Source organism: Oncorhynchus tshawytscha, linkage group LG02 (genome assembly GCF_018296145.1).
Source record: "Oncorhynchus tshawytscha isolate Ot180627B linkage group LG02, Otsh_v2.0, whole genome shotgun sequence".
In the NCBI taxonomy this organism is placed as follows: Eukaryota; Metazoa; Chordata; class Actinopteri; order Salmoniformes; family Salmonidae; genus Oncorhynchus; species Oncorhynchus tshawytscha.
This window is the reverse complement of record NC_056430.1, coordinates 34862799-34878328: the sequence shown is the minus strand read 5'-3', so window position 1 is coordinate 34878328 and position 15530 is coordinate 34862799. Positions and strand designations below refer to the sequence as shown.

The 15530-nt window shown below is 45.1% G+C and overlaps 1 protein-coding gene across 1 annotated transcript in view; it reads right to left on the bottom strand.

Moving 5' to 3' along the window:
- LOC112217088 (metabotropic glutamate receptor 2-like) overlaps positions 1–15530 on the bottom strand; it is a 65210-nt gene that overhangs the window by 48073 nt on the left and 1607 nt on the right. The window contains exon 2 of the mRNA XM_024377385.2: positions 6083–6819. Coding sequence (XP_024233153.1) covers positions 6083–6616 — 534 coding nt within the window. The 5' untranslated portion in view covers positions 6617–6819. The remainder of the gene's footprint in view (positions 1–6082; positions 6820–15530) is intronic.

Here is a 15530-nt window from a genome sequence, read left to right as displayed (position 1 = left end):
TATATCACAGCATACCAACTGATAATTAGTGTTTTATATGGATTTAGGCCTTAACAAAGGCTTCTAAACGGACAGTGACTACAAGGCAGACAGATCAAAAGGACATGGCTAGCCACTCAACCATTAAAGTTGAGACTTTCTGCTACTCTGATCTGTCCCCTATATATATTTCATTGTTAGGGAACCACTACCACATATCACTTAAATTGGTACAGCACTCTCACTAACGGGTGCAACAATATAGCCACCTACAAGACATGCCTTAGAATATGCTATTGCGTGAGAAACAATAATAGCATGCATTAGTGCTGAGCTAGGTCGGTTCAGTTTCAGTTCGATTTCAGATTGATTATAAAAAAATTATCACAGTTTTCGATTTTGCTTTCAATTTTTTCTTACAAGAATTGAATGCTGTAACAACACAGAATAGAACAATTAATACAAGTCCCATGATCGTATTGACTGCCCATTACCTCATCACTTATTAACCATAATTTATTCACATTACCTTACTTTAATAAAATATTTCAGTTGTTGTGTATATTACATCTGTTTTATTTGATGACTTTATTGTATCATTCCAAGTCATCATCTCATCTCTATAGAGCTGCTGCCTACGCTGTCTGACAAAATCACTATTTTGGTAGTTCTTCAACGTAAATAGGGCATTTATGACTGCTGAACACCAACTATCAATCACTTAGATCATGTATTTTCAGGTAAAGGTACCTCACGAAGTAACTGCTCTCTATTCCTCTCGATCGCACATTCTTCGTTTCTTTTTTACATGGCAGTGGTAAAAGAAACACAGATTAGACAATTAGGCACACAATGGATTTTGGTCATTGTAGTTAATTACCAGGTTTTATGCACTAAATTATGTAGAATATTGGCCTGTTGGAAACTCACTACTACATCGCACAGTATGGGCGTGATCTGATTTATCAAATAATGAACCGACGTTGGTCAATTAGTTGTTTTAAAAACTGAAAATAACATTAAATTTCAGTTAAGCGCTCAGCACTACCATGCACCCACTAGTGTTCAAAAAGGTTTTGGTGCTCCAGAAATGCAGTATGGTACTGTATTCTGAATTACTATAATGATGTGCGCTGAGAATCAGGAAGCAAGTTCAGGAAGTGAGCGTTGTAATAAATAAATTAAAAATTATACAAAATAAGAAACACGAATAGCACACAGACATGACACAGGAACAGAAACAATAACTCCTGGGGAAGGAACCAAAGGGAGTGACATATATAGGGAAGGTAATCAGGGAGGTGATGGAGTCCAGGTGAGTCTGATAACGCGCAGATGCGCGTAACGATGGTGACAGGTGTGCGCCATAACGAGCAGCCTGGTGACTTAGAGGCCGGAGAGGGAGCACACATAACAGTACCCCCTCCCTGACGCGCGGCTCCAGCTGCAGGACGGCGACCAACATGACGATCCCGGTGATCAGGAGCAGACCGGTCACCTCTGCTAAGGCGCGGGAAACATCTCAGTCCAGCTGAGACACGAGAGCATGGCGACCTAGGGCGCCGGAGAGCATACGTGATGGTACCCCCTCCCCGGCGCATTTCGGCTCCAGCCACAGGACGCCAACCAAAGGGACGATCCCGGGGACCAGGAGAGGACCGGTCACCCCTGCTGATGTACGGGAACCTGTCGCAGGCTGGAGCGCGGGAACCTGACAGACCGGCTGAGGCAGGGGAGCCTGGCGATCCGGCTGAGGCATGAAAGTCTGACGAGCCGGTGGAAGTAGGGGAGCCTGGCGATCCGGCTGAGGCATGAAAGTCTGACGAGCCGGTGGAAGTAGGGGAGCCTGGCGATCCGGCTGAGGCATGAAAGTCTGACGAGCCGGTGGAAGTAGGGGAGCCTGGCGATCCGGCTGAGGCATGAAAGCCTGATGAGCCGGCGGAGGCAGGGGATCCTGGCGATCTGTCTGAGGCATGAGAGGCTGTAGCGGCTCCCGGACCCGAGGTCATTCCCACCGAAACAAAAACAAAAAACACTCCCTGATGCTTCCCTTAGGTGAGGCGTTATTCTATAATGATGTGCGCGAGAGTTGGGAAGCAAGTTCATGGAGTGAGTGTTTTGATAAATAAACACAAAGGTACACAAAATAAAAAACACGAATAACACACAGACATGACACAGGAACAGAAACAATAACTCCTGGGGAAGATACCAAAGGGTGTGACATATATAGGGAAGGTAATCAGGGAGGTGATGGAGTCCAGGTGAGTCTGATGACGCACAGGTGCGCGTAACGATGGTGACAGGTGTGCGCCATAACGAGCAGCCTGGTGACCTAGAGGCCGGAGAGGGAGCCCACATGACAATTACAGTAAATTACTGGCAGCAATTTGCCAGTAAGTTACTGTAAAGTTTCAGGACAAGGGTTGTAGAATTCCTATAACACAATATATTAACGTATTCTGTGCGGTACAGCATTCTCACTCAAGGGTGCAACAAATAAAGTCTCTTACAAAGCATGCCTTAAATATGTTAATGACACAGACTGTCTTTCCCCGCTCACAACATTTTCCCACAATGCACCATTTACAGTATTTTACTGTGCATTCTACAGTGTTTTAGTGTTTTAATTATAGAAAGGTCATACAGTGTGCTGTAAAACAAATGGATAGTATTTTACTGTGCATTATATGGTAATCTACTGTATCCAGTTATACAGTATCATACTATTGATTAATCTACTGTATTTAGTGATAAAATTACAAAAACAGTTAACAGTGTGCGTAAGCCTGTGTGGAGCCTCCAATGGCGTCACAGGCCCTCGCCTCCACACTACCTCCCAATCTGTGTCTGTGGAACACCATGACACCCACTGGCAAGTCCCTGGGCCAGATCCACCCACAGATCACATCAGACTCTGGGACACACCAACACCACCATGTGTCTGGCAGGCTGCAGCAGCACCAACCTTCTCATTGTGACCAGTCCAATCCAGACTCCCAGACCCAAACTCCCCAGTCTCATACCTCCAGTGGGGTGGAGGTAGCCATGTTCCGGTGCATCTCCATGGTAATGGGGACCTTTAGCAGGGGATTGTGAGGTGTCCTGTGGCCTGCCCATCTCCCTGGAGGCTTCACACACATCAGACGTGACCACCTGGGGGTTCACACGGGGAGGTCAGATACAGTGACCTTTCACACGGCCTGGACGGCCCAGACATGGCCTCTAGTCTGACTCATCAGGATTATACAGGGAGTGCAGGACAGACAGACATAAGAGGAGAGGGCTGAGGAGCCAAAGGCTGCAGAGTAGTAGAACATGCAGCTCGTGTGAACGATGCCCACACACACTCAATACTCACTTTACCTGCATATCTCTGAATAACATCATTGCAACCAATGACTGGCTGCTACACTTCATCCATCACCATTGTCTGTCTGGCTCAATTTGATAGCCTATTAGGAGCACAGGAAATCATTGTTTATGTGGCCATCACTCTGTGTTTATGAATTAGACACCGCAGTCCGCACCACAATGTGAGCCTTTGCAGGAATTACAGTAGCGGTAATTGTGATGACAGTACAGTGTGTTTGCCTGGGCGCTGTTCCACAAACCCAAAGTGCTTAAAAACACATGAATGATAAAGGAAGTGCAATAAAAGGGAAGATTAGCCTTAATAATGCAGGGCTAGTTTGCTCAGCACACAAAAAGGAAGGCTGAACAAAACACTCAATAAAGCACAGCCAGTAGTGTCAGAGTGAAGGGAATGACAGATTCACACTCCCTGGGACCCTATGTAGAGCAGTCCAAGACAAGTTCAATCAGTCCTAATAGACTGGGTCTTGTTCATCAGACAGACACCCACAGGCCCACCGGCTCAGCACTACAACACAGAAAGTGAGAAAGCGCTCCTTCAGCAGCACAAACAAAGCACAAACAGATCAGTTACCAGGCTACCCCCTACCCCCTCTGAGACTGTGTGTAGTCTAAGTACAGGGTAGAGGTCGTGTGGTTAAAAAAAAGTGTTATCCAAAGGCAGGGGGCACCGTCAAGCAGGCAGGTGGGTCTATTCAACCCGCTGATAGATTCCGTGAAGCCACTGTGGGAGAAGCTGGGGCAACCCTGAGAACAGAAACGGGGAATAGCAGCTCCCTGAGAGGAGACAGAAGCCCCAGATAGTCTTTACCAAAATTATACCTCCTTCATTAAGCCTACGTATGTTTGCATGTTCTTTTTATCCCATACCTCCTCGCAGGCCCTATGAGGTATTTATGTTTGTTTTGGAGGAATACACAGAACAATAGATTGGAGTTAGTAATAGCACATTGCTGGATTCAGTCTATTTTCTAAATTAATTACTTGTAGTGGAGTCTCCAATTCTGCTCTGGTGTTTAGATAACGGCTGATCAGTGCATGAACGCCACAGTCGCTGGATCCCCTCTCTCAGCACGAAACTCATCATTAAGGAATAGTTCAAATATTGCTCAAATCATGAGCACCTTTTCAACTATGGGGATTCCCGGCGATGTCATCCGTATCTACAATTAAGCACTGTGACGCACTCACTAAGGCACCCCAGAGAGTGAGCCTTCCCAAACTTTTTACATACCTTCATGACATACTTTTATCCTGACATATGGGCATATCTCATGCAGAGAGCAAACCTTCCCCCTCTGGGTAGAATGGTCCAATCTATTATTCATCCAGCCCTCCCTGTCTCCCAAGCAGCATAGGATGAAGTCATTCTGCCTATGAAGCAGAGGAGAGGGAAGGAAGCCACCACAGTAACTGGCTGGACCCCAGCATACTGAAGTACACCCACTGGAGGAAATATCCATGCAGGCTGCACTGATTAAATCTGCTATTTTAATAATGCCTTGGACCCTAATTGAAATCCATTGGTGGTCTGTGGATGCCCAGAAGGTATAATGTCATGTGTGATGACACGCCTGTTATACTACTGTGGGCTAGCCAGAAGGTAACTACAGTATAATAATTGAGTATGGGGAGGTATCACCTTAGGCTAGAGAAGTTCCTCTGACAGAGCTGGGAGTTGGCTGATGTGTGTATGTGAGCATGTAAATATGGGTGATTGTGTGTAGAGTGTGCAAGTGAATGTCCACAATTATCTATGACATGCACGCACGCACACACTCTCTCTCTCTCTCCCAGTCTGGGTGCTACGGAGCATCTCCTCTCACAAGGCAGTGGCTTTATTAAGTCCCAATAAACGTGGGCCCAATTAGTCAGGCAGGTCACTCAAGATTCACTTTGAAATTGGACGTCCATCCATGTCCCAAGGAAGTCGGGAGATACCTTCAAAACCCGCAACTAGGGGCAACGTTGAGCGCTATTAACATCAAATAAGCTTGGATTTTGCTAGGGCAAATTGGTCAAACCGTGAGATCTTATTGCAATTAGTAGGCCTTTCATCACGTCAGTGTGAGGAGCTCGCCTTGCTTCACCTCACCAGTCAACCGTTACTGATACTATTGTTACTACTACTGAGAGTAATCATGATGTCACTAGTCATCCTGTCAGCCCGTCCTCCTCAACCCAACATCTGCGGCGTGTTTGCATCTGACAGGCCCACTGCTGGAGTTTGAATTACCAGGGAAGAGAGGGAGCTCCTCCAAATGAGATCAGCCAAGCATACGGGCAAACAGGTAAACAGATCTGGCATGCAGAACCCATACTCATTAAAGCTACTGTGTTAACATCTCACTAAACATGGAGCACCGTAATTGCATGCCAGTACTTTAAATAAAGAGAGAAAGTTATATGATCATCAATCATTGTGTCCCTTCTCTATTCTATGGAGTGAAACGACAGCTATCTGGACTGTAACATATATTTATAGAACAGTCCGTGCATCAGTATTTACCAAGCATGGATTGCTCAAAACCAGAGACTGGGAGATACTAAATAAACTAGGAGCAATTCAGAGTTTAAAAAAAACGTATCAACTTTAGAAAGTATCTTTAGCAAGAATCTAGAAAACTCTCAGTACTCATATCAGCAACCATAGTTAAGATCCAAGTTCGAGCCTATAGAATAGAGCAACATAAACAAATATCGTTAGAGTGTAGAGTCAGTGCTGTACCTGTATGGAGACGTCGCTGTAGGAGCCTCCTATCACCCCAGAGATGGCCAGAGGGACGTCGTCATGGATGGCGTAGGAGCCATCAGGGCAGGTGTACTCGCTATCATCCACCTTGGTGAGGGAGGCACGGACAAACTCCAGGGACTGCTCCAGGGCGTAGGTATCCTTAGAGCAGGTGTCCAGGATGTGGGCTCCCAGCCGTATCCCCGGCAATAGGCGCTCGTCCTTGTTGATCTCGTCCAGGGCTAACAACATGGCCTCCAATCTCTGGATCCCTCTCTGAGCGTTGATTTTCCCACAGTCCTCGGCACCCTCGCCCTTCTGGTGCACAGGGAACAGCCCTCCTATGATCAGGTCCCCGTCCACTGTGATCTCCCTCTTGGTGTCCGTATTGAAGCCTGACATGGGGAGACCCAGTGGGGCTTGGGCCAGGAGGGACACACACACACACAACAGACAGAGGTGGGAGAGGTGGAGGTGGAGGGGTCGGGGCAGGGTGTACAGCCCCAACCCAGGAGACCTCCCTGGTGACATGGCCCTGGGCCCTGGGTGAGTCTGATTACTGCTGTCGGGTGTTTCTCTTCCTCTGGTTCTCTCTGTTCTCTCTGGAGCTGGGGAGGGTACAGTAGGCTAGCAAGGAACAGAGCAGCGTGGCACGGCGGCACCAGATCTCAAAGAGCCAGTGTTTTTGTCCTGGCTGAGGCCATCTCCTGCATCAGGTTCTGGAGAGTAACAGCCTGTGGATCAAACAGAGGGGGAGTCAGTCAATGCTACAATACAACGAGACCTTTGTTTCACACACATACATTCCAAGAAAATCAAGGTGCCTGGGACACATTCTCATTTCCATATACATCATCTTTACGAGACAGTAAAATTTGTGTTGTATGATTCCAATCCCAGTAAAATTAGTGTCGTAAGATTCCAGTCAAATTTGTGTTGTATGATTGCAGTGAAATTAGTGTTGTATGATTCCAGTGAAATTAGTGTTGTATGATTCCAGTAAAATTAGTGTTGTATGATTCCAGTAAAATTAGTGTTGTATGAATCCAGTAAAATTAGTGTTGTATGATTCCAATAAAATTGGTGTTGTATGATTCCAGTAAAATTTGTGTTGTATGATTCCAGTGAAATTTGTGCCGTGTGATTCCAGTGAAATTTGTGTTGTATGATTCCAGTGAAATTTGTGTTGTATGATTCCAGTGAAATTTGTGTTGTATGATTCCAGTGAAATTAGTGTTGTATGATTCCAGTGAAATGTGTGTTGTATGATTCCAGTGAAATGTGTGTTGTATGATTCCAGTGAAATGTGTGCCATGTGATTCCAGTGAAATGTGTGCCATGTGATTCCAGTGAAATTAGTGTTGTATGATTCCAGTTAAATGTGTGCCATGTCATTCCAGTGAAATTATTGTCTTATGATTCCAGTGAAATTAATGTGTTGATAATAACTGCTGTATGATGCAGGGATAGTCACTGGATAATGACACATTGACAAAAGTGATAATAGAACATTTCTAATAGTTACACATGTACAATACTACATAGGCTAATGTATATTAACTTACTACTTCCATTCTCTTGTGACATGCAACTATATTCATAATGCAGCATGCTGGCCCTTTTCCCATTCTACATATTTAATATTCAACAACATATCTTTTTTTAAATGCCTAGGGGTCTGTCAAGTCATATAGCAAGATAATGTGACATAATCATCGGTTTCAAAGCCAGAAGGCGACAGAAGTCCCTGGTTTTACATATAGTACCCTATATTAGGAAGAAATGTCGTTCTAGTTTCTTTGCACAGGTGTATAACATGCATATATAGGGTGTGTGATGTGAGAGTGAGTGAGAACAGTGGAGGACGCTGGCTGGATTCTCCAGAGTGTTTTCTCATGTCTGAGTTCTTAAGCAGCTCGCTAGCGACCGACCGCATCACTCCCCCATGGTGAATGGCTTCCTCTGGAATAGAATGTGTTTGTCTTCAACTGTGCCTGAGGGGCCATGTGACTGTTCTGACTGTTCTGGTGCGAAACTCTCTCCATCTCTCCATTTCTAATCTTCCTCGCTTTCTCTCTCTCTTTCCCTCTCTCCATCTAGTTTCCTGTTTGACCGCATGCCTCTCATTGCAGGGAAACGAGTCCACAGCTGTTTGTTGCACACGCAGGCAAGCACGCGCACACACACACACACACACACACACACACAGAGATGCACGCACAAACGCAAATTGTATAAAAAGGTATCCCTTGGGGAACACTGTCAAAGCAAATGATGCAAATGAGACAGATTTATCAAACACAAACACATACATTGTCATACACACACTCACAAAGAGCTGTTGAAATGTCCCTGCAGCAGTAGCTGAAGACTTATTTTCCCCTGATGGATTGAATCTAAACACTGTTTCTACTGCATAAGATTATTCCTACTTCCTGCAGACAATTTTGCATAAATATCATGATATTTACATTGAGAAAGTACTGTAGTGGCAAATTTATAACAACCACAATGACAGTGTTATTACTCATTCACAGCTTTGTTTCAGTTCTTTCTATTTTTGTCCAACTGAAACCAATGAAAACCAAGACTGCATTCAAATTAATGTAACCAATAGTTGCACAGAGAGGCTGGACTGAGGGCTTGTAGGCCTGTTGTAAGGCACGTCCTCACCAGACATCACCTGCAACAACGTCGCCTATTGGCACAAACCCACCATCGCTGGACCAAACAGGACTGGCAAAAAGTGCTCTTCACTGACATGTCACAGTTTTGTCTCACCAGGGGTGATGGTCGGATTTGTGTTTATCGTCGGAGGAATGAGCGTTACATCGAGGCCTGTACGCTGGAGCGGGATCGATTTGGAGGTGGAGGGTCCGTCATGGTTTTAGGTGGTGTGTCACAGCATCATCAGACTTAGCTTGTTGTCATTGCAGGCAATCTCAACTCTGTGCGTTACAGGGAAGACATCCTCCTCCCTCATGTGGTACCCTTCCTGCAGGCTCATCCTGACATGAACCTCCAGCATGACAATGCCACCAGCCATACTGCTCGTTCTGTGCGTGATTTCCTGCAAGACAGGAATGTCAGTGTTCTACCATAGCCAGCGAAGAGCCCGGATCTCAATCCCATTGAGCACGTCTGGGACGAAATGTCCGGGAAGTAGCAGGTGCCTTGGTGGAAGAATGGGGTAACATCTTACAGAAAGAACTGGCAAATCTGGTGCAATCCATGAGGAGGAGATGCACTGCAGTACTTAATGCAGCTAGTGGCCACACCAGATACTGACTGTTACTTTTGATTTTGACCCCCCCTCCTTTGTTCAGGGACACATTATTCCATTTCTGTTGGTCACATGTCTGTGGAACCTGTTCAGTTTATGTTTCAGTTGTTGAATCTTGTTATGTTCATACAAATATTTACACATGTTAAGTTTGCTGAAAATAAACGCAGTTGACAGTGAGAGGACGTTTCTTTTTCGCTTTGTTTATATCCCTACTAATTACTAACATGTTTCCCCAATTCAACTCAAAGGTGACCTGGTTGACCATGCTGATCCAAATTCTTATGTCCACTGTCCCTCCCCTCTGGTCAGTAGGGAGGCAGAGCCAGACCCTGGTTGCATCCCAAATGGCTATTCCATACATAGTGCACTACTTTTGACCAGAGCCCTATGGACCCAGGTCGAAAGTAGTGCACTAGGGAATAGCCTTCCATTTGGGAGGCAACCCCTGTAGAGCAGCAAGGCCCTGGGTGTGGAGCTGTGTGAGGACCCGGACCCAGAGTGGTTCCAGTAGAGATGGATGGATGGGGCCAGAGGAGGGGCAGCAGCCAGCATCATGTCACTCTTCTTCTCCATCCTCCCCTGGGTTTAATTAGCCACACTACAGGGGAGGGAAGGGAGCAGTTTATTGGAGCAGGATATTGAGCCAGTATCATCTGCATGAGCCACTGCCACTAGCTGCTTCTGCCAGTCAAATCCGCTCACTGAGAAAGCTGGAGATTATGAAAATGAGTCATAAAAAAGGCCGTCTGGCTTTGTACTCATTTCATTTGGATTTCTCAAAGTGTTTCCTTGTTTTGAGGGTCTGGGAGAACGCTATTGAATTGAAGTAGTCTTTCATGTTATCCATCACTATGGCCATCGACCATCTCATGTTGCATACGGCTCTGTATGGCAGGATATTTACTATCTAAATTAAGTAGAGTACCATTTTCTGAAATCTAAAAGTCTAAAAGTGCAGTTTTTCAGTCATTGCTGTAGAACTTCCCTGCTCGCCTGTGTTTGCGTGCGAAAGTGTGTGTGTGTGTGTGTGTGTGTGTGTATGTATGTGTGTGTGAATGCCTGCATGTGCATACATGCATCTGTGTGTGTGTGTGTGTGTGTGTGTGTGTGTGTGTGTGTGTGTGTGTGTGTGTGTCCACTCAGAGATATATATGCTCATCTCACCGACACATACTCTCCCACCTCTCTGTACTCTTTGTTTCCATGGAAACTTGCCCAGAGACATGAAGGGTTGGGACGAGGCGGGCGAGGCCGAGGAGAGGACAAGTGGACCAATCTGACCATAGAGTAACGTCCTGTGGGAGCACTGGGAAAGGAGCCTGCTGTAAACTGGCCCCATCCTCTCACTCGCACACACATTCATACTTCATCCACTACATCCATCAACCAATGCATGGCTCTATTTCACACTTTACTGCCAGGTATTCTATTCTACCTGTAACTTACAAATAAATCACCAGCCTACCTTCAATTCACCAATACACCCTAACCGTCAATGTTATTTCTGCTCTGCAGATACTTTAGAGGCAAATGCCTGTGGGTTTTGTGGATGTATGTATACTAGAAGTGACACGTTGCATTTTATTTTACAGCACCTCTCTGCTGCAGCGTTTTGTGGGCTGACAGGTCTTTTTTTCTCCAATACCAAATGAGAGTGGGAATGTCAGGCGTTTGGCTTAGCCCCGGAGAGTCAGATAAACACAGTGAAACTGTACAGCACCTCTCCACACATCCACTGTCTGACAGCTAAAGATAATGCATATAATACCATGTCTTCTTTACGGTCAACAGGCTTACAATGATTTCCCTGTCCAAAATTGTTTTTGTACACTGCTGCTACTCGCTGTTTATTATCTATGCATAGTCACTTTACCCCTACCTCTATGTACATATTACCTCAATTACCTCGACTAACCTGTACCCCCGTAAATTGACTCGTTACCGCTAAGCCCTGTATATAGTCTTATTATTGTTATTTTATTGTGTTACTTAATTTTACTTAATTTTATTTAGTAAATATTTTTTTTAACTCTAATTTATTAAAACTGCATTGTTGGTTAAGGGCTTGTAAGTAAGCATTTCACAGTAAGGTCTACACCTGTTGTATTCAGCACCTGTGACAAATACAATTTGATTTGTATTAACTTCAAAGAGCACCCAGCCTATTTCATCCTCTCTCCTCCCATGCAGCCATCTCCCTTCTCTTCCCTCTAGTTTCTGCTTTCCGCTTCACCAGATGGCCTTTTTAATTCAAGTGTGTGGAGACTGCCAGACTCTTACACTCTTCAAGCCAGGTGGTGTGAAGGAATGGGAAGGTTTTGGAAAGCAGGCAAGGATGGAAGAGGGGGGAGGAGAAGGAGGGAGGGCGGAGAAGAAGGAGGGAGGGCGGAGAAGAGGAAAGAGGGGGTAGAGCTTCACAAGGTGTTATTTTGTCTCCGTTTTTTCAATCACCTCCTCAGGCAGGAGTGGAGAGCTGCAGCATTAACATGATAATAGGAAGGCAGGTAGGCTGGGGAGTGGGCATCTATATGCAGGCTGGAGCCCAGGGAAGACCAGGAAGGAGATTCCCTGTGAAATAATTGCCTGGGAGCACAACACCAACAGGAGAGGAGAGGAGGGTGATGGGAGCCAGGCTTCCCCCAAAATCAAATTTCCAGCTAACAACGAGAATGGGCCTGGGTGGAGGAAGACTTGGGAATGGTCTGCTAATGGGAAAGGGAGGGGTCATTGAGTGCTCTGAGCTCTCACATCACCCAACCCAAACAATCCATCAACCTCCTGCCCTGCAATCAGAGCACCACCTGTGGCAACCCCCTTTATGAGAAAATGCCATCAGCATCTTTGAGAAACTGAACTTTTTTTTAAAGCAGCAATCTTAATTTCCAATTCCCATACAACTAGATTTGAGTAATGGATTTATAAGTATGTATGAAAAATATCACCCAGTTATCACAGAAGAAACATGCTTCACGTCAAGAAATAATTTATAGTCATGACACATGCTAACACTGGCAAGTCCACTCCACACCGTTCCAAATGTGATGCCACGCTGTGCCATGTCTAGCCAGACAGTGATTAATCTGAAGACAATGAGTGGAGAAATCACAATTTCCATCCCCCTAATCTGGCCATGGTAGTGCAATGAGAGAACTACCTTTGCAGTCAGTGGCAGCCTGACAAATATGTCTTTCATTTGGGGCTCCCCCTCAGATATCTCTGCCTAACTCTGTGTCTAACATCTCTCTCTGTCTCTCTCTATCATCTCATTTAGTGACAGTATAGGGTAGATAGATATCGGGGGGTCTGACAGGAAGTGAGCTGGCAACCGGGGGGTTGGTGGTATCAAATCCTAGATGCCATTGCCCCCCGCACCTCTCCAATAGCTGTATGTGTGTATTTGTGTCTTTTGGAGGGGTTGGGTTAAAAGCAGAAGTCACATTTCGGTTGGACCTTTGTGTACAATTGACCAATAAAGTGATCTTAATCTTTAATTATAATCTTATAACTCATTCAGAACTCGCTACAGGTTTGATCATACCTGTTATAGATTGAAAACCACTTCCTCTCGCTCTTTGACAGACTGTGGACTTCAACTTGCCCAGAAAGGCGATCAACTTCAGTGCTAAAAAGTTGTATAACAAACAAAGTTTCTTCAGGAGCGTTTTCATACATTTTTATCATGAAGTAACACTTCAACTGCAGAGGAATAACCAGTTAAATCAAGTTCCATGAATCCAGGCCTGGGAGATTGACTGGATCAATGATAACCACTGAGATTGCTGAGGCAAAAAGACAAACCCATCTCCGAAAATGAAGAGCACTGAACTTTCCAAATAAGGTCACTGATACCAAACAAATTAAGGGGAAAAGCTGTAATTGAAGTTTAAACGATAGCAGCCCAGGAAATCTAAGGCCGGTGCTGAATAATAAAGAGTGGACACATACAGCAATTAAAGAGAAATCTACCAAATCAGGCACTTACTCAATCTCACACCACCATGGTTCATCTCCTCATCATTGAGCTGACAGTAGACCATGTGGTCCAGACTTTTCAGCTATTGAACAAAGAATAGGTTTGGATTTGGTCATGTGTGTCTGTCATTACTAGCTTTCTCTGCTTCTCAGCTCCTCCCTTATGGTAACTCCATCCCTGGTATTCTCTGCACCTGTGTGAGAGAGGGAATCCCCTGGTACAGTTGCATAGTTTCTCCCCTTCCCAGGGGCCTGATTCCACCTCACTGTGTACTACCTCATTTAAGATTCCTCGCCTCTCTGTGTTCTCTGTGTCAGTGAGCTCATTATAGGCAGAACTGTGATCGGCCCAGACAGGGTGATGGAGGCATGGTGTTTATGTTTTAGGGGCTGCGTTTGATTTTCTGTGGGTCCTTCCATTATTCATCACACACACCGTCAATGACAAGAAAGAAACAAGTGTGGACCCCCCTGATCCTAAACTGAAACCTGGGACATGCTTTCATTCTGTCTTGTTATCTCTCAAACACACATTTTACTCACGTGCACAAATACATACATCCCCAATACAGATAGACACAAACTGTACACACAAAAACACACACATCCCCAATACAAATGATATATGTGCTGCAGGGAACACAGATTCTCACAACATAAACCAAATAACTTTCAGTGAGACAGATGCATGGCTGAACACACATTGTCCCTGGTCCTACATAGCAACCTCAGGGATCCTTGACTGTCCCCAGGCCTCTCTATTAGCTCTACAGGTATACCAGTCCAGGGACACACACAACATTTGCTGCATACTCCTCTAGTTGCACTATTATGGAAGCACAAAAATGCCTGGAAGCATAACTCACACGTGAAACAATGTCCTAGAAGATGTTCAAGCATTTATCTGATCGGCAAGTGATTTTTAATCAACTAATGATTTAGTTGTTTAAAGAATTCCAGACTATTTTGTCAAGCTCATATATCAAACATGGATTCAAGTTTATATTGCAGTCAATGAGCGATGTCATAAACCAGATAGTATGGGAGCTGGATGCAGAGTATACATGTAGGTATAGAAGCACTGTGTGTGTGTGTGTGTGTGTGTGTGTGTGTGTGTGTGTGTGTGTGTGTGTGTGTGTGTGTGTGTGTGTGTGTGTGTGTGTGTGTGTGTGTGTGTGTGTGTGTGTGTGTGTGTGTGTGTGTGTGCGTGCGTGTGTGTGTGTGTGTGTATTAAAATGAGATCGGTAGCCTAAGAGGCCAAAAGGAGGTGTAAGTAATTAAGCTGTTCTGTTTGATAGGACCACAGCCATTCATCATCCAGCTTTTTAATCACAGATGACGGCTAGCTAATAAAACCCAAATTATGAATAAGAGACCTGGGTGACACTGAGATATCTTATCAGGCATTTGAGTTGTGTTAGCTACTTTGGTTTCCCCATAGAATTAGAAATTAGAAAGTAATAGGATCTCTATGGTTTCCCTCTATACTGTATATCAGTTCATGCTCTAACAAAATGATAAAACAGATCCACCCATGTACACTGAAGTTGACTGGATTCTATAAATCATTTTCTATACAGTAGATCCATACATTAGACCGTGCTCAATGCATCTGGTGAATGGTGGTGGCATACTTCAAGGTGCGGTGGCTTCAGGACAGGTGAACTGGTGTAAGGTGCTCCCGTCCATCTATACATCACTTCATAGTCACCCGACCTCCGTGGCCCGGTGCTGGGGGCGCTTGCGTTCTTAGCGGATAAGGAGCATCTTAACACGCTGGGTGCTCAGCGATAACACTGCTCCGCCATGCTCTGAGATACTTTGAGAAGCAGCTACTCTGAAAACACCCAGGAGGATTAACATGATTCCACCCCTCCCCCGTGTGCGCACTTAGCCGTGGGCCACTGCCCACTCTGCACCACGCTGATACAGGTGAGCTGGATTCCATTAGGACTAAAGAGATGGGTGCACAAAGAGTGGCCCGTCTCCTCCTCCTGTTCCTGTTTCTGCTCGGATCTCCAGATGCGAAGAGAAGAGCATATTCCTCTTCAGCCACATCTTGAATTATTTACCCTAATCAACATCTCTGCAGTCTGGGTCTGAGTGCTGCCATGGGCTCGCCATTGTTTTACAAGATAATTTGCTCAAAGAAAGACACCAAGATGCATTGCGGTTGTGATAATGCTT